Source organism: Myotis nattereri, assembly GCF_964212035.1.
Source record: "Myotis nattereri genome assembly, chromosome: 15".
Classification (NCBI taxonomy): Eukaryota; Metazoa; Chordata; class Mammalia; order Chiroptera; family Vespertilionidae; genus Myotis; species Myotis nattereri.
Genome location: NC_138090.1, coordinates 6,304,235 through 6,327,507, shown reverse-complemented (window position 1 = coordinate 6,327,507; position 23,273 = coordinate 6,304,235). Strand labels below are relative to the sequence as shown.

At 60.4% G+C, this 23,273-nt stretch overlaps 1 protein-coding gene across 2 annotated transcripts in view; it reads right to left on the bottom strand.

Annotated features, from left to right (window-relative positions):
* GNAO1 (G protein subunit alpha o1) overlaps nucleotides 1–23,273 on the bottom strand; it is a 116,067-nt gene that overhangs the window by 10,835 nt on the left and 81,959 nt on the right. The window contains exons 4-8 of one of the 2 annotated variants that reach the window (XM_081106657.1): nucleotides 8,570–8,730; nucleotides 7,432–7,560; nucleotides 6,409–6,538; nucleotides 2,347–2,500; nucleotides 1,184–1,444 (exon numbers count right to left, since the gene is read on the bottom strand). In XM_081106657.1, coding sequence (XP_080962783.1) covers nucleotides 1,257–1,444; nucleotides 2,347–2,500; nucleotides 6,409–6,538; nucleotides 7,432–7,560; nucleotides 8,570–8,730 — 762 coding nt within the window. In that variant the 3' untranslated portion in view covers nucleotides 1,184–1,256. Of the gene's footprint in view, nucleotides 1–1,183; nucleotides 1,445–2,346; nucleotides 2,501–6,408; nucleotides 6,539–7,431; nucleotides 7,561–8,569; nucleotides 8,731–23,273 lie in introns of those variants that run through there. The other variant, XM_081106656.1, reaches the window with a different exon arrangement.

The window sequence follows — 23,273 nt, the reverse complement described above, 5'->3', positions numbered from 1 at the left end:
CCCATGGGCATACAGGGGCTGCCTGGGCTGCGGGCCATGGGCATCAGCCAACTGAAGTGCCGATTCCGGAGGCCAGCCCAGGCCTGGGTCGCCGGAGGTTCCCCACCCATGCCTACCGAAGCCCCTCCAGAGGTCCGGGGACTCTCTTGGGAGAGGGGATAGATGGGAGAGCCAGCCTGGGCCCCTGCCAGTGCACACTGCAGGGTGGCGGTCCCGACACCTGCCCTCCTCTGCCCCAGGGGCTGGCGGGACACCAAGAGGGAGGGAAGCTGGGGACTGGCCTCAGGGGCTGGGTCCACCCCCTCCCGTCTCCACCCTGCACAGCCTCCACCCAGCCCCTGCCGGCTTGAGTCGAATTCGCTGTAACTTCAGAAGGAAAAGCACAGCTACGAACACCCGGAGCAGCCGCCTGAGACGCGGAGACGGGGAAGGCGATGGGTCACCTGGGCCTGCAAGGACGGGCGTGAGGCCCCATCGCCGTGGACACGCGCTACCTCCCCTCGGCATCCCCACCGCCCACCTCTTCCCTGGCCGCTGTCCAGGCACCGCGGGACTCCAGCCCTCCCATCGTCCACCACATGCCTTTGCAGTCAGTCAGTCTCAGAACCAGAACCTTTTCCAGACCCACGAGGAGTCCCGGATGAGGGCTCCCTAAGGGTGTGCATGGAAGGAGGGCCCGGAGAAGGAAGGGCTTGCACCCCAGGGCTGAGATCCAAGGGGGGCGGGGGGGAGGAGGAGGCGCTCACCCAGGCCTGAGCCCTCGGACCCACGCACAGCAGGCCCAGTCCTGGCCTGGCTTTTGATGACGGAGCTGCCCGGACTAGAGAGACCCCAGGAAAAGATGAGCGATGGTTCCCACTGCCCCTCCCCTTCCAGCGCCCCGCCCCACGGCTGCCCCTGCCACCTGCACAACCCTGGCACTTCCAGTCTGAGTCACCGTGTGCAGGGGTTGCCCAACCGGGGCCCCGACGGCGGCCCTGGCTCCCTCCTGAGGATAAAGCACTTGGCAAGGGAGCTGCAGGCAGGCAGGCAGGCAGGGGTGGCCCGCCCCAGGCGTGTCGCGGGTACTCGAACCCTGCCCAGCCCGTGTCACCATGTGCTCTGATGTCTGGGGCCGGGCGGCCGCGGACGGTCCCTCCCCCTTCGGTGCCAGCCGCCGTGCTTGCTGGTGCAGAGTCTGAGAGGCCTGAGCTCTGGTTCCCGGGGGTGGGGGGCACGGGCCGGGTGGGGTGGCGGGCGGGAGGCCAGGCCGGGGCTCAGTAGAGGCCACAGCCCCGCAGGTTTTTGGCGATGATGACGTCCGTCACGGCGTCAAAGACAAACTGGATGTTGTTGGTGTCGGTGGCGCAGGTGATGTGGGTGTAGATCTCCTTGTGGGCTGACTTGTTCTTGCTCTCGTACTGGGCCTGGATGTAGGCCACGGCTTCCGTGAAGGCGCTGGGGCCTGCGGGAGAAGGCGGGAGGAAGGGGACGGGTGAGGCGAGGCCACTACCGGGGCCTCCCGGTGACAACCGAAGCAGAAACCCGACGCGGGGAGGGAAACGCAACCGCTCAGCCGCAGGCCCTGCAGGCGGGTCCTCTCTTGTCCGTGACCCCCCAGCGCAGGCCCCGGTGGGTAGAAACTGTGCTGCCGGTGAGCCACCTTGGTCTCCTTCTCCTCACCCTCGCCTCTCTCAGGCTCACCATCCGGCCCCCGACTAGCTACCTCCCTCGGGGTGTGCACATTGCTCTGCTCCTGGGGGAGCCCAGGCAGAGGGTTTCCAGGAAAGCAGCCGCTGTTTGGGGGGGAGAACTGGGGGCTTTGCATGGAAGCACCCCCAGGCTCCAGGAACTGGGGCCCAGGCACGGGCAGGGCTGCCAGGACCCTCGGAGGGAGGGCAGGAAGGGGGGCTGGATTTTGGAGCTAAGCCGGGGTGGCTGCTGTGCAGACTGGGAGTGGCCTCCCTGGAGGGGGTTCCCGCCCCTCAGGCACCAGGGTCTGCCAGCCCACAGCTCTTCCCCAGATCTGGGCTGGAGGGGCCTGCAGGCACTCACTCAGGCCTCCTCAGCGCCAAGCCAGCCTTGGTGCCCGACCCACCCCGCCTGCTCCCGCTGCCTCCCAGGCCACAGCGGAGGTCAGCCAGGGCAGGATCCCCGCACCCCCAACTTATAGCTAAGAGGGGGCTGGCTGGGGGTGTGGGGCTGCTGAGTCCCACCCACTTCTGGCTGCAGGGGGGTGCCTTTGGTTTTGTGTTGGCTTCTCTGTGGTTGAGTCCGGCGCACCCTCAGGGCGCGCATGGGGAGGCTGAGTTCCGGATGGGGGCCTGCTCCCCTGGGCGCCCAGCGGCCAGGCTCCTGCGTCCCTACCTGTGTATTCGGGGAAGCAAATGGTCAGCGGGGACTTCTTGATCTTCTCCTCGAACAGGTCCTTCTTGTTGAGAAACAGGATGATGGACGTGTCCGTGAACCACTTGTTGTTGCAGATGCTGTCAAAGAGCTTCAGGGACTCATGCATGCGGTTCTGCAACAGAGCGGAGAGGCGGGTGAGCGCCGGTGCGCGGGCCGACCCACCGTGGCCACCGCACAGCGGGACAAGCCGAGGAAATGTCCGCCGACGCGGCGGGACGCACCACCGAGGGACGGAGACAGGAGGACCCACAAGGACAAGCGGGTGCGGTCCCCGCCTCATTCTACACGCAGGCAGGTTGGAGTGGAGCCGGGCGAGCGGGGAGGGGAACGCTGCCCCAGCCCTCTTCCCCCAGAGGGCCGACCCGGCTGGGGCAGCGAGGTCTCCAGCTCACGGAGAGGACATGCACCATGCACTCGGGGCAGGGCCACACCACTATCCAACACGTCTACACGGAACTGTGGGCCATGCAGATCCCTCTACCGGGGCCTCATTCCGATTGGCCAGCGGGGGTGGGGGGGCACGCATTCAGTTGGGGCACATTAACCGAGGACGAAGAGGTCCTCGAATTAATCCAGAGTTGGAAGCAGACACAAGGGGACAGACAGCGCCTGGGGGGTGATCTTGCTGTGGCCTTGGTGTGGGTGGAGACTGGGTTGGGTGGCTGGGCCATGGCTGGGTCATGGCTGGGCAGGAGGTTCGGCTCTGGGTGAGCGGCTTAACCCAGCAAAACAGAAGAAAACAGAGAGGAAGATAAAAGCCCAGCAGAAAACATGAGAGAAAGAGGGGGGGGGGCCCTGAAAAATTGGTTCAACGGGTAACAGGGCCGGGAAGTCAACGCAGGTCCAGCCCGGGGCCCCCGTGCAGGCTCAGAGGCCATGGCCACCGAGGGACCGCGGACTGCGTGGCTGGAGATGGACGCGAGGGGGGGAGGACCAGCCTGAGCCCAGCGGCTGGAGAGGGTGAGAGGCGAGAGTGGGCGGGGCAGGCATCACAGCAAAGTCACCCGCGGTGCCCCGGGGACCTGCTGCTTTCAACTCTTAGCTGGTGGTTGCACTGGAGGGAGGTGCTTCATACCTGCCCGGCTTGGAGGGTCTCTCAGAATCTGCTCATGATTTGGCCTTGGTTTGGCAAATTAGGGCCCTGTCGGTGGTGGTGCCGGCGGTGGTGGTGACGTTGTGGCAGGCTGAGGCCCAGGGCCCCCGAGGCCACTGGGGTACGAGGGCAGGATGAGACCCCGGGCTCCCGGGTGCGGTGGACACGGTGGCTGGGTGGTGGGCAGTGGGCGGTGGGCGGCAGCCACCAGCTCCAGGAGCCACCTCCGGGCACCTGTCCCGGGCAGTCCAGACTCTCGCCTCAGGCCAGGGAGGGACCGGTGGGGCTGGTCAGGGCAGAGTCCGTAGCCCACAACTTGTCCTTCAGCCACACTCCCGGACAGAGGAGCGCGATCGTTGTTATGCGCTGCGTGGAGTCCCAAGTGCAGGCTGCTCTTCACAGCCGCGCCAGGCTGAGTGCCCACTGTCACCCTTTGAAGGAGCAGGACGTCGGGCGGCTGCCTCATGACACAGTGGCAGGGCCAGCGCTGGACCCTGGGCCACGTCCGTCCGGTTCCCAGCCGCCCAGTGCAGCTGCGCGTCCTGGACACACGGTCGTCGGCTTAGTTCTGTAGCAACGGCGTTGCTCTCGCTGCTGTGGGCGATGAGTCGCCTTCGTGGGCTGCTGTCCAGCTCTAAAGCCCATTCCTGCCCCAGAGGGGGCGCTGCTCTTTCCTGGGTGGTCCAGCTGCCTGCTTTGGGGAGGAAGGGCCCCAGGAGGAGCCTGTCCCCAGCCTGGGCCCACCTGCCTCGGCTTCCCCAAGGTCCTCCGCTCCAGCCCCGGCGAAGAAGGCAGGGCACACGGGGAGGAGGGGAGGTGAGTGAGAGGGACAGGAAAGGCAGGAAGGAGGAGGAGCATGGAAGGAAAGCGCCCAGGACACTGCCCAGCTCAGCAGCAAGGGCTGGTGAGGAGTTTGCAGATGGCTGGCCAGGCTGGACAGGGCAGGCAGACGGGAAAGGCTGCCCGAGCTCGGGGCCTGGCATCTGCCCAGCCCCATGGTTCACGGAGACCTGAGGGCCATGGAGCTTCTGCCCCGTGGCTGCCAGACCCACCCAGACATCCCTCTGCGCCTGCCCTGCTGCAGAGGCGCGGGAGAGCCCTGCCCGTGACCGGCGGCCTGGGACTTGGGTTGGAGCTGTCCACCGGCCTGTCCGGCAGGTCCTAGGGGAGAGGCCCGTTCAGGGAGAAAAGCCGTCCCCCCCAGCCACTCTCCAGCCCTTCACTTTCTTGGAAACACACAGCTCTGCTTCCCACTCCCGGCGCCGCAGGGAGAGGTGAGCCGAGTGGATGGAGCTCAGACCACAGGGGTGGCCACTCAGACCGTGAACGGCGGCTTGGAAAGCACAGTGGACCAAGGGGACAGTGACACAGGGGCCGGGGCAGCCCCGTGCGCACATCGAGAGGGCAGCCAGGAGCCATCCTGGGCTGCGGTGCGGCCAGAGAGTCGGGTCCAAGCACAACACGGGGTGCACGTCTCTCCCCCGCCCACCCCCCACGCCGGAGATGCCACAACCTGCCGCGGTCACTCATGAAGACGGCGCCACCAGAAAGAGCTGCACGGCTGAGGCCCCAGACGCCTCCCCCAGGACAAGGCAGGGCTTTGCTGAACCCCAACTCAGGGGTGCAGCTGGGCCTGAAGGAGGAAGGGCACGGTGGACACGCCAGCCTGTGGTGCGAGTCCAGGCCACCCACCGGGGCAGCGGCTTCGGCCCCCATCTGCCAAAAGCCCCATGGTGTGTTGGTCCCTCAGGACGGCGGCTGCTTCTCCCAATAGCACTGCACCCCGCAGCCCCCACCCCGCGGCCCGTCAGACCTTCACTGCAGCCGGGGGACCAGCAGGCAGGACTGATGAGGAAACTGACCCAGAGAGGACAGGCCCCCCGCATGACGCAGGCCTCCCTCCAACCTCAGTGCTGCCCGAGAGGCTCGGGGCTTAGGGCCTGTGTGTGCTGCCGACAGGAGCTGACCAATGCCAAGGGCGTGACCCCACAGCCCAGGAGCCCCACTCCTAGGAGGTGCTGTGGGCTTGTCTCGGCGCCCTCGGGGTGGACCGCACCAGCACCCGGCTTCCCTGGCAGGCTGTGCGAGCAGGCCCCCCGCCCTGTGGGCTGGAGACCAGACGGGGACTCTCAGTGGACCCCCAGGTCAGGACAACCACCAACTCGGCGTGGCCATGCCAGGAACCTTCACCTGGACGCTCTAGTCCATCGCCAGTGACCCCACAGGTAGGTACTACTCCCCCCCCGCCCGCCCCCGGCTTTGGCAGGTAACAGTAACCGAGGCAGAGAGGGTGCTGCCTGCATTCGGCAGCAAACCAGGACTAGGACCAGAGCGACGCAGCACCCTCGCCAGCTGAGGGACCCCCGCTGAGGCCAGATGGCCACTCTCGCACATTAGAGGCAGGAACCTGGGCTGGTCTCCTCCGGAGGTGCCCGCCGCCCTGCCCTCCTCCCTGCCTACCACCCACCCCGCAGGCCTCTCCGGGGAGCAGCCCAGCCAACCTCAGGGACGGCTGTCAGGCCTAAGAACCGCTGCTTCCGTCTCATGCACATTCTTGCAGGACACCCCCCCCCCCCCCCCATTCTTCTAGGACTGGCTTGCTCTGGGCCTGGCCTGCTGCCCTCAGACTCTGCCCTGTTTACCGGAGAGGCATTTACTGCCTGAGACCCAGAGTCGGGGGGCAGGCGGCGGGGGGGAGGTGCCTGTGAGCAGACGCCCATGGCCCCCGCCCAAGCTGCCGGCCTGTGGCTGCCTTTTCTGTACCGGCGTCACCAGACATTCCCCCAACCGCGGGAACCTCAGACGCTATGGAGCTGCGTGGACCACCACCGTGGTCTCGCCTCATAGCGGCCACGCCTGGTGGGCACGGGCCACTCATTATGGTCCTGCCCCATTGCGCTCACACCTGGCGGGCACAGGCCACTCACCGTGGTCTCGTCTTCGTGGAGCACCTGGTCATAGCCGCTGAGTGCGACGCAGAAGATGATGGCCGTGACGTCCTCGAAGCAGTGGATCCACTTCTTGCGTTCAGACCGTTGGCCCCCGACGTCAAACAGCCTGCGGGGAGACAGGGAAGCTGGGGTGGTGGGCAGTGGGGCCCAGGCCGGTGGGAGGGGGTGCCCGGTCAAGCTCCGGGGCCGGAGGAGGAGGAGGAGCTGGCACCTGCCCCGAGCAGCCCCAGGAGCCCCGCTCCCGGTGCTCAAAGACCGACACAGCCGTTCAGGGGGTGGGGCTTGCACTCAGGGAGTCCAGCACCTGCCCTCCTAAGGGTGCGCCTCACCTGGCCAGGACACAGGATTCTACCTGTGTCTCCCCTGCTCCACCCGACACCCAGGAATCAGACCTATAGGCATGTGGGGCAGGACAGGGGCTCCCAGGCCTCAGGGTGCGAGGTCACCCCGGGTGGCCATGCCACCTCCCGCCAGCGTCTGAGAAGTCCAGCCGCACACCTGGGGCTCCCGTGCGGAGGCGCTCAGAGCTGCTCTGTTCTGCTCTTGGGGAGAGCCTTGCTCCTCCCAGGCCTCAGTTCCCCCAGATGTGCTGGGAGGTGGGTCAGCGGATCCCTAAGCCCCTTCCAGCTGAGATTACATGGGTCCTTGGGGGTCTCACGGCTATTGTTTGGGCTTACCCATGGCTCACCCCCACCCCTCCCCACAAGGTGTCCTGGGAGGTGACCCACCTTCTCCCCCCCCACCAGAGGTCACCAGGGACGGGCTTCCCTCCCCGTGCCTCAGAGCCCCACTCCAGGACCCCTCTTCCGGGAAGTCCTCCTGCTGACCCTGCCCTGAACTTGGTGGGAAACAGACCTACAGACAGGTCCCTTCTCCTAGCTACCTGCCTGTCCCCACAGAGCTCCAGAGGCAGGCCTCTATCTGGGGCTGAGGCTGAGGGGTTGGCACTGCCCATGGCCCGGCGCCCTGGTTGGGGCTCGCAAGTCCCCCGGGCCTCACCTGAAGTGAAGGTTCTTGAATGTGAAGTGGGTTTCTACGATGCCGGTGGTTTTGACCCTGGTTCGGAGGATGTCTTGCTCGGTGGGCTGGTAGTCGCTGGCCCCGATCCGATCCAGGCTGTCCAGGTAGCTGGGGACGGCAACACACAGGGGACCGTGGGGCAGGCTGTAGGCACAGCTCGGGGCTTGCTGGGCCACCCGCTTCAGAACCCGGTCCCCCCCAGGGCCCCTCGAAGGCCAGGGAGGGGATGATGGCACCACCTTGGCCACGGGGGGTGGGAGGGTGGCCGCACATCCTCGAAGAGCCTCTAATTCAGACCACGACGGCCTCTGTGCACGGCTCCAGGGACGCTCAGACGAGACCAGACTCTCCAATGAGGCTAACGGGCTTAGGATGCTGCTCTGTCGTTGCTTCGTGACAAAACGATAATGGCCAACACCTGGCCTCTGTTCTTCACGTGTGACCAAGTGGCGTCTTTAATTTCCAAGCTAAATGTACTCTTCTACGGATTACAGAGCTCAGGGTCAATGAAAGTCAGCACCTTGCCTGGCCGGGAGCTGGGCCTTGAACCTGGACACCTGGCCCCAGAGTCCACACTCGAGTCGCTATAGTGTTTCCAAGAGGCCCCGAGCATCTGCCCGCCCTGCTATACCTGCTGCGAGTTTACCCAGGGGTCCGTGGGAAGGGAGGGCCTAGGTCACAGAGGGGGCAGTGGCTGGCCTGCCTGGGACCAGGTCTTCTGCATCATGCCCCCCACTTCTGGAGACGGACCAGGCCTTTGCACCCCACCCGCCCAGGCCGAGCCCCTGGAAGGCTTTGGGGTCTGTAGGGGTGAGGTTTGAACCCAAAGCCAGGATGGGATCTGGGAAATCAGGATTGGGCTCCCCCAGGGCCAGCCAGGCATCCACTCCTGGTGCCGGGGGGCAGGAGCCGCACACAGCCCACGGGGGAGGCTCCCCAAGTGTCTGGGGCGGGGATGACGTGGGTTCTGGGGGCACGTGGAGGGGCTGAGCTTCAGTGGCACTGGCCCTGGGCCCTGCTGGCTGTCCCAGCGGCTCTGACCTCAGCCCCACCCAAGCCCTGCCCTCCACGCGGTCCCTGTCCCACCGGCGGCCGCCCTCCCGCCCGGGTCACTCACTATTTGGCAGAGTCATTGAGCTGATACTCCCGAGAGCGGTTGAAGCACTCCTGGATCCCCGAGTCGCCCCAGAGGCGCACCATGGCGGACAGCAGCTCTGGAGAGAAGGGCTCGGTGTCCTCCATCCGACTCACCACGTCGCACACCATCTTGGCGTCAGCCTGCGAGGAGACGGGTGGGGCTGTGAGGCTCGGTGGGGACAGGAAGTTTGGCCGGGCACCTGCCAGGGCACCGGGACAATGCTCATCCCCAGGCCTGGGCAGGAGAAGCGGGCCACTATCTGAACACCTTCCCCTCCCCCACCCCCTGCCTCTGGATATGGGCGCAGTCTGCTTTCCTAGGCCCTCGGGGACCAGTGTCGCCGTGCCAGCCTTCGGGGACTCCCAGAGCTGGCACAGCTCTGGGGCTTCTGTGGGCAGGAGGGAGTGGGCAGGGCTCTATTCTACACCTTCCAATACCTCCAAGCAGTCCTGCTTTCATTCATTTTGAAGACTGGCATTTTGCAAAGTTTTTTTGGGGGGGAAATGTCAATGTTTTTGGCTAACAATTTTCTACTTTTTGGGAAAAAAAATATTTTTATTGATTTCAGAGAGGAAGGGAGAGGGAGGGATAGAAATAACAATGAGAGAGAATCATTGATCAGCTGCCTCCTGCACGCCCCACACTGGGGATCCAGCCGACAATCCGAGCATGTGCCCTGACCGGGAATCGAACCGTGCCCGGGCTCACAGGTGGTCAGTGCAGAGCTGGGACTCAGACCAGGAGCCTGACTCCAAGGCTGGCCTCTGATCAGACCCACAGATGCTGGGGGTCGCCACCGACTACAGCACCTCGGACGGCAAACGATGCCAGGTGGAGGAGTCCACACCCAGGGTGACACGCATTACCAGAAAGATCCATGCTCCCCAGAGCCTCCGGAAATGACCTTTCAAATAAACGCCTTGTCTGGGGGCCGGCTTCTCGAGGAACCCAAAGCCGGACAAGGTGGCCACCTGAGCCCAGGCCCTGTCCACCGAGTCTGCACACATTTCTCTGGGTGACGGGACCATGCTCAGAGCACTCTCCGGACCCCAAAGCAGGGAGCCTGCTGCCTGCCTCGTGGCTGGAGGGCATGGTGAGACAGAGCCCCCGGAGGTGGCTGGGAGTGGGGTGCGCTAGGCCCTAACCTCATGGGCCCCCCAGAATCCGGGTCTAATTCATGGGCACAACAGTTACTACTAGACTCTCAAGGCCTTTCAAGCCCCTGCCTTCCGACAGCGCCAGAGGAGAGCCAGACGCCCCAGCCTGTGGCCCGTGGCTCAGGAAGAGAGTGGGAGGGGCTGGCAATTCGCACGTGTCCTCTGGGGAGGGAGAGACACAGAGAAACGAGGTCAGCACCTGGGAGATGTGTGGCCCACAAAAGATTCTGTGCAAAAGGCATGTGGACTGAAGTCTTCTGGGGAGACTTCCAGAATCAAAAGCTCTGTCCATGCCTTCTGTCTGCTGCCGAAGGTCAGTGAGGAAGTCCTGGCAGCTGGGTCCCCTCTGTACACTTGCCCTGGGAAGGAAGCTGCTGCTGGCCTGGAGGCCGGCAGGCCAGGCCCACAATGCTAGCCCAGAGCCAGGCCCCCAGCCCCCAGCCCCCAGCCCCCCGATCCCTGGGCCACCCTCCGCTGGCCTCCCGGCCTCCCAGGTTCCCAGGTTGGAGATGAATTTCTTCAGCATCTGAGCATCCCCGGGGCATCCACCTGGACAGCCTGCCCGTGGGGCCTGGGCCCCGGGTGCCCTAGGCAGGCAGAGGCTCGGGGAGGCGGGGGAGGGGAGAGGGGGTGACGGGGTGGGGGTGCCTCTGCCTAGGGCTAAAACCAGTGCCGGGGCCTATGAGTTAGGGGCCCACATGCTGCTGCTGCTCCCAGGCGGCCGGGTGACTTGGGGAAGTCTCAGTCCTCTCCCGGCTCTCAGCGTGCCTGCCCGTCTGTGGAATGTGGAACGCAGCCGGTGGACCCGGCCAGACCTTCCCACACTTCCTCCTTCGGGCCTGCCGCCAAGGTTTCTGCCCGGTCTGAGAGAAGGGACTCAGGGCCTGAGGGTGGGCAGGGCAGGCGACTTCCTGCTGGGTGAGGGACACACTCCAATCTGAGCACCCAGAGCCTCATGACACCTCGCAGGGAGGCTACAGGGAGGGTGTGCTCTATAATCGCCTCCACCCTTGGACTCACTCCTGTGTTTGTCCCTCCGTGTGTGACCTGCCCGCCCTTCCCAGAGACATGGTCACACGGGGAAGTGGATGGGGCAAGTGGTGACCAGGGGATGCTGGCATCAGCCCAGCTGAGCCACTAGCCATGAGGGCCACACGCTTGCCATTCACTGCCCGGGACTTGGAGGTGTCCAGGTGTACGCATCGTCTAGACTGGGATGCCTAACGTCACCTCTAACACTCAGGTCTTCAACCACTTCCCTTCTTTTCAGGGCAGCACGGACTTTTCAATAAACATCAGCAGCAAAGGGCGAACGTTTAATAAAGGGCCTTTGCCCTCCCGAGAGATGAGATGTCAAAAACGTGGGGAAATGAATGGGAATGTTCACGCAGGTGACCCGGGTTCGAATCCCGGCTCTGCCGCCTTTTAGCTGTGCGACCTTGGACAGGCCACTTAACCTCTCTGGGCCTCTGCTCTCGTTCGTTCCCACCTCCCCGGGTTGTCTGTGCCGTGGAGACAGGCGAAGGATGGGACACAGCTTTGCAGCACAAAGAGCCCTGCAAATGTTAGTTATTATGAGCAAAGATGAAGTCCCTCAGACACAAACAACAGGCTGAAGGAAATGGGCCTGCTTTGTACAGGACGTCAGGCAAGCATGATCCTCTGGATAACAATAATCACAGTAATTATAATAATAACCCCTTCCATTGGAGGAGCTGCTATGGGCCTTTCAGAGTTTTCCGTCCATCTCTAATCTTTGAGGCCAAGAGAAGTGTGAGAGCGTGAGTGTACACACACACACACACACACACACACACACACACACACACACGCACAGGCCTCTGGCTGCAGGAAAAGCCTCCATCCACCCCGCCCCGCCCTGTGTGCTGCAGTTGTCGTGGCTCCCACCAGGGGGCAGGAGCGCACAGGCCAAGGGGAGAGGGAGCCAGAGCTGGACAAGCAAAGCACCAGCGACCAGGCAGGGCAGGGCCCGTGGGCATAGCTGCCTTCCTTGGCCTACAGACTGTTCCACAAGGGGAAGCGGCAGAGAGACCCGGCAGGCATGGCGAGTCCAGCAGGTGGAGAATGGCAGTGGTGGGAGCATTCTGGGCATTTAGCAACTGCCAGACCCATGCCCCCCAGGCCGCGACATCTGTCTTTGTTAGTGGCAATGATTGGGGCACTGCAGGCATTTAATGGTTGGAGACCAGGCTCTTTCTTCCCTTGGGCTCAGGGGTCTTAGTTGCAGCAAGCTGTCAGATCACAGCGTCTATGGGGCGAGGGGAGCTGGGGACCTTCTAGATCAGCGGTTCTCAACCTGTGGGTCGCCAACCTGTGGGTCGCCAACCTGTGGGTTGCGACCCCTTTGGGGGTCTAACGACCCTTTCACGGGGGTCGCCTAAGACCACCGGAAAACACATATATAATTACCTATTGTTTTTGTGATTAATCACTATGCTTTCAATATGTTCAATTTGTCACAATGGAAATACATCCTGCATATCAGATATTTACATGACGATTCATCACAGTAGCAACATTACAGTTATGAAGCAGCAACAAAAATAATTTTATGGTTGGGGGTCACCACAACATGAGGAACTGTAGTAAAGGGTCGCGGCGTTAGGAAGGTTGAGAACCACTGTCCTAGATCTGCCACTTGCCTTAGGGGAGGGAGCCTTCCTGGTTCCTGGAAAGATCCTACAGCAGAACCAAGGATTTGGTGCTGTTTCCCAACTTGTCTCCTTTCAAACCTGCCCGTCCTTCTCCATCCATCCATCCATCCATCCATCCATCCACATAGCCCGGTAACACCTAGCTAGGATGCATCTCTTTTGAACATCATGCATCTACCCACGTAGCCATCCGCTACCCTTGTTCAGCCACTCACTCACTTCCACACCCGCCCATCTCCTTACCTTCCTTCTGTCCTTCCCCAGCATCTGCCTATCCATTCATTATTCATGTGTGCACCACTTCTTTCCTTCCTCCCATCTCTAGCCACCCACCTATCCATCCACCAATGTACTGATTTACCCACTGCATACCTCCTACTGAGGAGGGGGGTCTTGACCTTCAGAACATTCATAGTGGTTGAGAAATGATGACCCCCAATTGCCTGGGCACAGATGAGGGGGAGCCGGGGGCTCTGGCTTGCTTAGGAGATTTGTTGTCATGGTGACTCCTGGTCTCCTAGCTGCCACCTCCTCTGGAAAGGGAGCTGGAAGGTGAGCGCTCAGCCCCAAGGCCAGCAGGGCAGAAGGGAGGAAGGAGAGAGGGAGGGACCCCCCACACCCCCTGGCTGTCCACCTGTCCCAGCAGCCCAGTGGCTAAGTGGACATTTGTCCTCCAGGGAGGCGGGCAGGACGACTGTTCCTGGGAACCCCGAAACCCAATCCCCCTGCCTTTTGAGCTGAAAGGGACTGGAGCTGCCTCCTCCCAATTCTGGGAGGAAGGGAGCAGCCGCCTCCCAAGAGGCCCTGTTTCTATAGGGGCAGAACGGGTGGGGGGGTGCCTGGGACAGCCCAGGCCAGAGCTCTGCCCCGTGAGTGCCCCAGGAGGGCCCAGGCTGGACAAAAGCTCACTTTCTAAGGACAAGGCCACTGCCTCAATTAGCTGTCCTCCCAGGAGCAGCTTCACTGATCCCCTAAAAGGCACAGCAGGTTCTGAGGCTGCGCCCCCTGTGGCCCCCAGGCCTTTGCTCCAGCCCAACCCCATTGTGCCCAAGGCCACCGAGCCCCCCTCCCTACTCCCTAGCTGCTCCTGCAACTCCCTCTGCTCGGCCAGCAGCAGGCAGTGCCTTTGAAGTTGGGTCTTCTGTTCCAACTGCAAACTTTCCAACTGCTCAGAACCAAAATTAGAGAGGCCGCACACTCAGCTCGGCTCGGCTCGCAATGCAAAATGCCACCCAGGTCTCCCCCTCCCCCAGGGCCATCCTAATGAGATGGAGGCAGGCTTTATGTTTTCTGAATTGCAAGGTGATCTCTCCAGGACCTTTCCCTCCTTGTAGTTATTTGTACCCTCAGCAGAAGGTGGAGGGGACGACTTGAGGCGAATGTGGGGGTCTGCAGGCAGCTCAGCCCGCCGGCCATGGGGGCTAGCTGCCCCTGGCTCTGCGGCCGAACACACACACACACACACACACACACACACACACACACGGTGTAAGGGGACTTGGGGAGGCAGCAGTGAGGTCGGTTGGGGGTTCTCTCCTCCATTTCATTCAACACAACATGTTCTGGGCCTCTCCTCCTTGGGGAGACTGGATGTGCCTGGCCAGCACCCCAACTTCCCTCCCCAGCCCACTGGCTAGGCAGCCCCTGCCCCCTTCCTCATTCAGCTTGGTACTGTCTCCCGGCCCAGACTGTTGGCTGCCCTGCCCTGGTGGTTGAGGGCCAGGGGGACCCCGAATGAACACCCCTGAATCATGACAGGAAGGTTTCCACTTCTCTTTCAAGGACTCTGACGGATGGTGGGGGGGAAAGTCCCAGCTTGGTACCACCCAGTCTCTGACTCCCCTAAAGGCTTGCGAATCAACCCTTCTGACAAAGAGGGAGCAGGAGGCTGAGGACCGGTCTCCCCTGGCCTGCGGGGCATTTTGAATGTGCTGACCCGCAACCCCAACTCTGTCCTCCGTGACTAGGTCGGGGAAGGTCCCTGCCATGGGCTGGACTGTGACACCCCCCTGCCCCCAATCCATATGCTGAAGCCCTAATCGCCAGGACCTCAGAATGTGGCTGTATTTGGAAAGAGCGCGCCTTGAAAGAGGTAATTAAGTTAAAAGGAGGTCAGTGGGGTGGGCCCTAACCCATTCTGACTGGTGTTTTTATAAGAGGAGATCAGGACACGGGCAGAGGGGAGACCACGTGAGGACGAGGGGAGCCAGCCAGCCACGAGGCGAGGAGACGGCCTCAGAAGAAACTAACCCTGCGGACACCCTGGTCTCGGACTCTGGCCTCCAGAACTGGGAGAAAATAAATTTCTGCTGTTCAAGGCCCCCCCTCTCCGCCCCTGGCCCCTACCACAGTCCTTTGTTATGGCAGCCTTGTGAACCAATACATAATCCAGCCCCCAGATGGGCCTCTCCTTGCGACTGAGAATGGGGGTGGGGGTTCCCCCTCCATCATCTCAAACTCCTACCTCCCCTTGAACTTCATCCTGAGGCTCCTTGCCCTCACTGGCCACCTGCCAGCTCCCCTGCTCCCTTTCCAAGCTTTGCACATACAAGACAAGCTCATTTCCACCCCAGGGCCTTTGCACTGGCTCCTCTTGCCACCGAAAACCTCTGGGGGACAGGCTCCTTATTTTTCCAGTCTCCGTTTCATATAACCCCTGAGAGAAAGTTTTCCCCGGCAGCACCCCTCCCCCAGCTAACCCAGGTGCCTCCTGTTCTCCCCACGCCAGCTTTCTGTGCTTTACTAGCACTTATCCCGAGGTGTAATTCGATGTTTGTTTCCTCGTCGGGGATTTCTCTCCCTCGGGGAGACTGTGAGCGGCATCAGGGCGGATCACTCACGAGAGCGCTGAGACGCCGCAGGCGTGAACAGCACCAGGAAGCTGTCCCGGGGGCCCCAGAGCGATGGAGAGAAAGGCGTTGGCTCTGTCCCACGGAGGGAGCGGTGTCCTCCCTGGCGCCTACCATGGCCGCCGCATGCTGACACAAGCACACGCGAGGAACACACGTGCAGGGCGGTCGGCGAAATTCTGGAACCGCGTCACGCACGGGTCGGGCCGTTCGCGGGGGAGAAGGGCTTTGTTTTATGATCTAATTTCAAGCCCTCCAATACTCCTTTCCAGAATTTGTCTGGTTTGGAGTGTCATCAATGAACATGGAAGAAAGGACGTGAGCTGCAGGAAAGTGGAGAATGTCTGCCCTCATCACAAAAACAAGGAGCTTAGAAACTGGCTTTTGAGCCCAACTCTGTAATTATGTCCACACGGGCTCTTCCTCCCCGCAGGGCGTAGGAGGAACCAGTCTTCTCCTAAAAAAAGACATTTTTATTGGTTTCAGAGAGGAAGGGAGAGGGAGAGAGAGAGAAACATCAAAGATGAGAGAGAATCGTGGATCGGCTGCTTCCTGTGCGCCCCCTACTGGGGATCGAATCCACGACTAGGGTACGTGCTCTGACTGGGAATGGAACCTTGGCCTCCTGGTTCCTAGGTGGATGCTCAACCACTGAGCCACACTGGCCAGGCAGTCTTCTTGTTACAAATGGTGGACATGAGAGCCAGCCCCTGCTGTTCAGTTCAGTGCATCTAATATAGACCTTATTTGGAACAATAAAGAAAAAAGATTCCATTAATAAAAAATCAGTGTCTCCCTGGGCCCACTGAACCAGTGGTGAGCAACGCCCCCAGGGTGCCGCTTGAAGAGGGACCAGGGACCTGCCTGCCTTGCGGGGCGGGGGGGGGGGGGTGGGCTTAGGGCCTGGGCAGCCCTGGGGACAAGACTGGCGTTTGGGGCAAGGACTGCAGCAGGGAGTGAGGAGGACACAGGTGTCCAGCACGGTGGGCAAAGCCCCCAAGAATCAAGCGAGGGGGAGACAGGGGTCTCTGGGATAAGGGAGGCACGGAGTGTGGCTGTCGCCACCTGCTCGGGGACCTGTTTCCAGGTGTCTCCCCTGGACTCTGAGCACCTACATCAGGCTCCCTCTTGTATCAGACCCACCACCCGCTGGGCACAGAGCAGGTGTGCAGGCGGCACTTGCTGAGTGAATGGATTTGGAAGGGAAAGAGCCAAAATGCACTGCACAGGGGGTCAGAAGCGTAGGCGTGCTCGCCTCTGCGGCCTCCAGGGCTCCGCCCTGCTGGGTGCTGTGATGTGAGGGCGCTGCCCTGGGGAGACCAGCGACACAGCTGGCTTCAGCCTCTGACCAGCGGCAGCGGCTGCCCGGGGGCCGGCTGCACCCAGGAGTCTCCGAGGCCGGGCCAGTGTGGTCACCCAGCCGCCGCGATGCCGGGACAAGGGCGGGTGGTCCGTAGCGGCAGACGAGCCACAGCTGTGTCTCTCTTTGGACGTGCTCATCTCTGAGGTCGCTGTCAACCATCACACCTGGTGACATTGCCACCAGCGTGCAGATGCTAAAACCTCCCATAGTCACGAGGGGCGCTCCTGCTCCAGAAGGGGAGGTCTCTACCCAAGGCCTCGCCACCTAAGGTGCCGACTCAGGCTCTGCCTCCGCCAGGTGGGTCTTCCCGACCTTCCCCAGGTCAGGTCTACGGAGAAAACGATGGCACCTGTATGCACCTTCAGCAAAGGGGGGAGGGGCTTCGGGGGCGCACCTGCTGAGTGAGCCAGCGTCTGCTCTGGGCCGGCTGTGCACCTGCCCCGCACCTGGCTCTCCCCTGCGTCCCACATTGGGCTCCGAATGGCACTAGTTAGTTGCTGAATGGGCTCCCGTGTGTCTGTCTTGAAAACCAGCCTGTGATCACTCTGTGTGGGGCAGCGGCTGTGTCTTCCCTAGGGCATCCGGCCCCAGCCAGGGCGGGGGGGGGGGGGGGGGAGGAGGGGTGTGTGTGTGTGTGTGTGACACACCAGAGGCGGGGGAGGGGGGTGACATCACGTGAAACTATCCAGAAGTAGCAGAATGAGTGGTCGAAGGCCGCCTACAACTCCCGGTGCCCTTCTCCACTGACCCCATGTGGACTGACCCGAGATCCTGTCTCAGGCTGGGGGGTTCCAGAGGTGGTACCCCGATGGGTGTGTGCTGGGCGCTCCTCACAGCATTCTTCCTATCCTCCCAGAAACGTTTGAGGTGGAATTATTTATAGACAGAAAAAGATGTTTTTCCATGATTCATTCGATGAACTCAAAAGCAGCTGTTTTTAATAATTTGGGACATGTCAGAAGAGGGAAATGTCGGGGCAAGCCATGCACATAAAGTTGAGGACACAGGTGGGGCGAGGACTCGACACATGGTGATGATATCAGTAACGTGGGCGCCGGGGCCCAGTGGTGGGAGGCTGGCGGGGCTGGCTGTGCCCGGGGTGCCTCTGAGCAGCAGCCAGCATGTGACCCGTCACCACAGGGCAAGGCTGACCAGGGAAAGAGGCTGACTTACCCGAGTGTTATGGGAAGCCATGGAGGCCTCAAGGAGAGGGGAAAGGCCTGACCAACGTGGCTCAGTGCTTGAGCATCGACCTATGAACCAGGAGGTCACGGTTCGATTCCCGGTCAGGGCACAGGCCCGGGTTGCAGGCTCGATCCCCAGTGTGGGGCGTGCAGGAGGAAGCCGATCCATGATTCTCTCTCATCATCGATGCTTCTATCTCTCTCTCCTTTTCCCTTCTTCTCTGAAATCAATAAAAATATATTTTAAAAAATAAAGGAGAGAAGAAATGACATTCTGTTTTTGAAGCTCGCCCTGGCTGCCGTGGGTGCAGGAGAGCGGAAGAGAGAGGGGCTCCAGGGCACCCCCAGGAGGCTCGTGCGGGCAACAGGTGAGAGGCATTGGCGGTTTGGGATGGGAGGTCGGAGCCGGAAAGGCCCTGAGAAATAACGCCACCTAAGTTCTCTCTGAGGTGGGCCATCCTAGATTTTGGTCTTGGCTCTGCCACGAACTATCTGTGTAGCCTGTCCAAACCTTAGCCCTCGCATCTGATCAATAGTCCCCACTCCTCCGGGTGCTGGGCTGTGAGGATTAGAGGAGGTAATATACGCAATACTGTCATGTCAGCACGTGGTGAGCAGTGAGTAGATGTCAGCTGTTCCTAAGCCACACGGCTGGCCCAGGGTGAGCGGGCTTCGGGCGGCCACCCGTTTCCTGCCCCCGTTTAAGTCATCGGCCTGCCGTGACCACTCTCTGCCTCTTCTAGTTTACTTGTTAGTCTGTTTCTCTTCTCGACGCTGTCAGTTCTATGAGGCTCACTCCTCTCAGCGGCTTCCGCTAGCAGCTTCCGTGCCTGGCACTCCCCATGCCAATTTGGTTAGTAATATTCTGATATAAATATAAATACAAACATAGATATAAATATGCCTCCCACACCCAGGCTTCCGTGATCAGAGGGAGGCTTTCCGAAATCATGCAGGGAGTTATTCGACATCCTGAGTCCATAGCTTATTGGAAAAAGTGATTCAGAGACAAGAAAGGGAAAAAGGAAGGGCTGGGAGACACCCCGGAAGAAAGGAGAGGCGGGCCTTTGGGGGTGGGAGGAGCTGACTGGGGAGGGTGCATGGTATATGCTGGGCAATAGCAGCTCCTCAGTCACTGCCACATCACACCAGGCCCTTCCTGAAAAGGCCTCTAGTGGAGAGAATTCGAAGCAGCTGATTGGAGGAAGCAGGCCCAGGGCCCCACCTCCCCAGCGAGGATTTGCTCCCATTTCACCCTCCAGTAAGGAGCCCTCAAAGCTTTCCTTCTCCAGCACTGGGGGCTGCCCCTGGAGCATGAAAGTGAGTGTCCAACTGGGCTTTGGGCTTCGGCCTTGCTGGGGCCGCTGACCTGCCTTTGGAGTCAGGCAGGCCTGGGGCTGGGTCCTGGCTCTGCCATCTACCAGCTGTGTACCCCAGGGCAAGTCACTCAACCTTTCTGAGCCTCAGTTTCCTCATCTGTAAAATGGGTACAATCCTATTCTTACCGAGCTCACAGGGATAAGGCAAGCTTTGCCAAGCTTCAGTCCTTTTGTCCTGCTTTCGCGACCTCTGCCCAATCCGTGTAAGACCCCTGGCCTCATGCGTGTCATGTGTTTCTTTTATGTGACTCAGGAAACAATCCACCTCCTACCCTGGGTCTTGTTCCACTATCTGGGCCATCATGAGCTGGATGGGCTGCAGGCTTGTTTCCTGGCTTCGTAGGAACATAAACACATCCCTCTCGTAAGGAAGAATGTCCCCAAGGGTAACTAACAGCAGCAGCACGGAGCCTGGCCTGCGTGTGCTCCATACGTGGGGAGCTGTTACTTCCCCGCTGTCATCGCTGTCACCCAGAAGTGCAGGAGGGCGGGAGTGACAGTGGAGTCTCTCCAGGCACCTGCTTCAGGAGCCCTCCCCGGGTGTGGGGCGCCAGTCCCCTTCCTGCCAAGGCCTGGACCCCAGCCTGGGTCCCTCCCTCCCCTCTCTTCGCACACCACCTCATGTTGGCACATATGACAGAATCGTCCTGCACAAAGAGAACTTATTATTATTATTATTTAATTATCTAGTTCTCCATAAAGGAGGGAATCTGCCAGGCCCAGCCCCTCTGCACACGTTTTCACATCTTCACAACTCCCTCTCCTCCAACTTAGCAAAACCTGTAAGAAGGGGTACAGTACTCCATCGAGCATTGCCTGGTTACTTGTCAATTCGGCCCAGGTGGCCAACCCCGAATTTCCCAATGCAACTCCACCAGGAAGATGTAACTTTCATTAAAAAAAAAAGAAAAAAAAAGAATAGGAAACAACCCAAATTCAAAACTTATAAAATGCTCACCTACAAAAACAAACACGCTAGCAAACAAGCTGATCAAACAAAGCGGGTGTGAGTGTCGGGGCTTCTGTGTGCAGAGGAGACGGGCTTGGGTAGGGCTCATAAGTCCCAGGTCCAAGTCCAAGCCCAGAATCGGCAGTCTCCAGCGGCGTGACCTCCGGCTGGGCAGGGCCCGTGACCTCTGAACTGGGGGTCAAGGTGGGCCCGTTGGGGAGGCTGCTGTGTGGGTGTTTCCTGGAGAGAGTGGTCACCCTTGACTGAGCTGCGAGGCAGGTGGACTTTATCTGACCCCACCCTGGGCACAGGGATCCCCGGTCCGCCCCAAAGGGCTGTTTTCTCAATTAGGTGACGGCTAATTCCCATTGGGAGATGCTTCTCCCGCCACAGGCATCGGTACTGTAAGCCGGATTCCTAGAGACGGGAAAGCCTTTCACACCCACAGGGCTCCATCCCCGACTGGGGGGTTTAGGCCTGGGGGACACACTGTGAGGGGGACCCAGCACCACCCTTGGGTATTATTCCCCTCGTAGGAGGAGTTCTGGGGTGGCGACAGCTCCCAAAGAACCGGGGTTGTCTCATTTTATTCCGAGAGAAGAAACATGGGTCCCAGAACCAAATCAGACTCTGACCTGGAGCCCGGAGGTCCCATCACAGGCTCTGCTCAGTGTCCCAGAAACATCCCCCAAAGCAAGGCGCTCCGGCTGCAGACAAAGGCGTGCTTTCCAGTCCCCACTGCCCTGGGCCCTGGCCGCTGGGGCCCAGCAGGTTGGGGGGAGAGGTGACAGGCACCTGAGGGGCTCTGGTCTTTTGACCCCTTGACCCTTGACCTCTGCAGCTATATGTCTGTTCCCTGGGCAGGGTCTGGGGGCAGCCGGAGCCCAGTCCACTGCTGAAGCTGCTCCCACATGACCAGGGATCCACCCCAGCAGCCCTGTCTGTGCGGCGCCCTTGAACGCAGCCTTGTCCGCCGGCTGGAGCTCAGCTCCGCATGGGAAACGCACGCTCCGCCTGCAAAGCCAAAGGCCTCTGTTTAGCTGAGCTCAATTCCCCAGCCCCTCACCCTGGCAACGGGTCTTTGGGGGATTTACATCTCATGCATCACAACAGGGGAGCAGCCATTCAGCAAGTTGGTTGCAGCGGCGGGGGAGGGGGGGAACCCCACAACACAAAATCAATGTGCCTTCCCCCCCCACCAAGAGCACAGCCACAAAACCAAACAGGATCAACAATAAAAATTTCCCACAAGCCCACTGGGCCTTGGCCGGCAATCAACAACCAAACAGAAATTCAAACTTAATCAAACGTTCATGTCTTCCTTGTAAAGCTCAGGAAATTAGTAATTGGTTTTATAATTGAATTTTCTGATCACGTATCAAAGGAATGGGTCCTGCCAAGGGCCAAGGCATGGCCTGCCTCCTGCAAGGACGGCCAAGGCAGCTCTGAAGGTCGGGGAGGGGCGCTGACGGCTGGGGCTGAGGACAGAGCCCGGCATTTCTAACCAGAGGCGCCAGCGACAGCAGAGCCTGCCCTGGCCCAGGGGTCGCCCCCAAACACTCACCCCAGGAGCCCTGTGTTTCTGATTCCTTTAGCAATGGTGGCCGAGGCACGCAGGGGAAAGCTGGGGAGGCAGGAGGCAGGGAGACCGTGTGGGTAGGGAGTGAGGAGGCCTGTGGGGCAGGGCCTGGGCAGAGACTGGGAAGCCAGAGGGGCCAAAGCCATTCTGCAAAGGAAGAGGGACACAGGAGAGGCAGGAGGAGTCCCAGGTTTTGCCCTGAGCTACTTTGAGGAAGGAGGAGTTTTTAACATAAAGAAGGAAGGTGCTCGGTGCGGCCTGGTTCCGCACGGGTTGGGGCTGGGGCGCTGACGGGGCTGGGCACCCAGGGCGCTAACAGGTCCAGCTCAGCTTTTGCGAGCCCTCGCTCACTGCTAACAGTCATCATTGCATTTAGTCTTCACAGCAGATGGTCATTTTGGTCCCCATTTTACAAACCAGAAATGAGAGATGCAGGGGGCAGAGGTGAAGGGGCTGCCCACTCGTGAGCCGTGGAGCTGGGACTTGGACCCAGGACGGTCAGATCCCAGAGTCCAGAAGCTCAAAGGCAACACAACCTCTCTCCCTGCAGAGAGAAACATCTCACGGCCCATGGGAGGGAAATAAAGAGAAAGGGTTCCCCACACGCAGAGATGGAAGCTTGAGAGCCAACCAATCGACATTCATTCGTTCACCAGCTTAAAAACGACCCTGGTAAAGGCAGGCCATAGACTGGAGAAGGTATTCACAACACGTGTATGTCAAAGAACGTGTATCCAGGATTATCTCAAAAAACCACCTCTCACAACTCATTAGTAAGAAGGCAAGCAACCCATTAAAGAGAAAGAACGAAAGATGCGAGCAGATACTTCACAAGAAAAGACAGACATGGCCAAAAGGCACGTCCAAAACTTGCTAAATATCACTAGTCACCGGGGGAGTGCAAGTTCGAAGCACGATGGAGTATCTCTCCATGCGAACGGGAAAAGGACAATTCTGCATGTTGATGACAGCATGGGACAGCAGGGGCCGTCACACATTCTAAATAGTACAACCACGTGCCCAAGCCGGTTTGGCTCAGTGGATAGAGCGTCAGCCTGTGCACTCAAGGGTCCCGGGTTTGATTCCGGTCAAGGGCACATGCCTACATTGTGGGCGTGATCCCCAGTAGAGGGCGTGCAGGATGCAGCCGATCAGTGATTCTCTCTCATCACTGATGTTTCTCTCTCTCTCTCCCTCTCACTGAAATAAAAATATATTAAAAAAAAAAAAAAGAAACCACCACTTTGGAATGTAGTTTGGAAGTTTCTCATGAAGTTAACGCACCCTTACCATACGACCTAGCAGTTCCACTCTGGGTATCTACCAAGAGAAGTAAACATGCGTACCCACCAAAAACCTGCACGTCAGAGTCTAGCGGTATTATTATTCTTCACATCGACCCCTGGAATGACCCCTTAGATGCCCATCGACAGACGACTAGACAAAGGGTTTATACTTGGGGTGAGCCTGAAGCATGGTCACAAGGAAGCACCGAGGGGTGATGGAGAGAGACAGCAGCAGGATCCGCAGCTGGGCGGAGGACCTGGG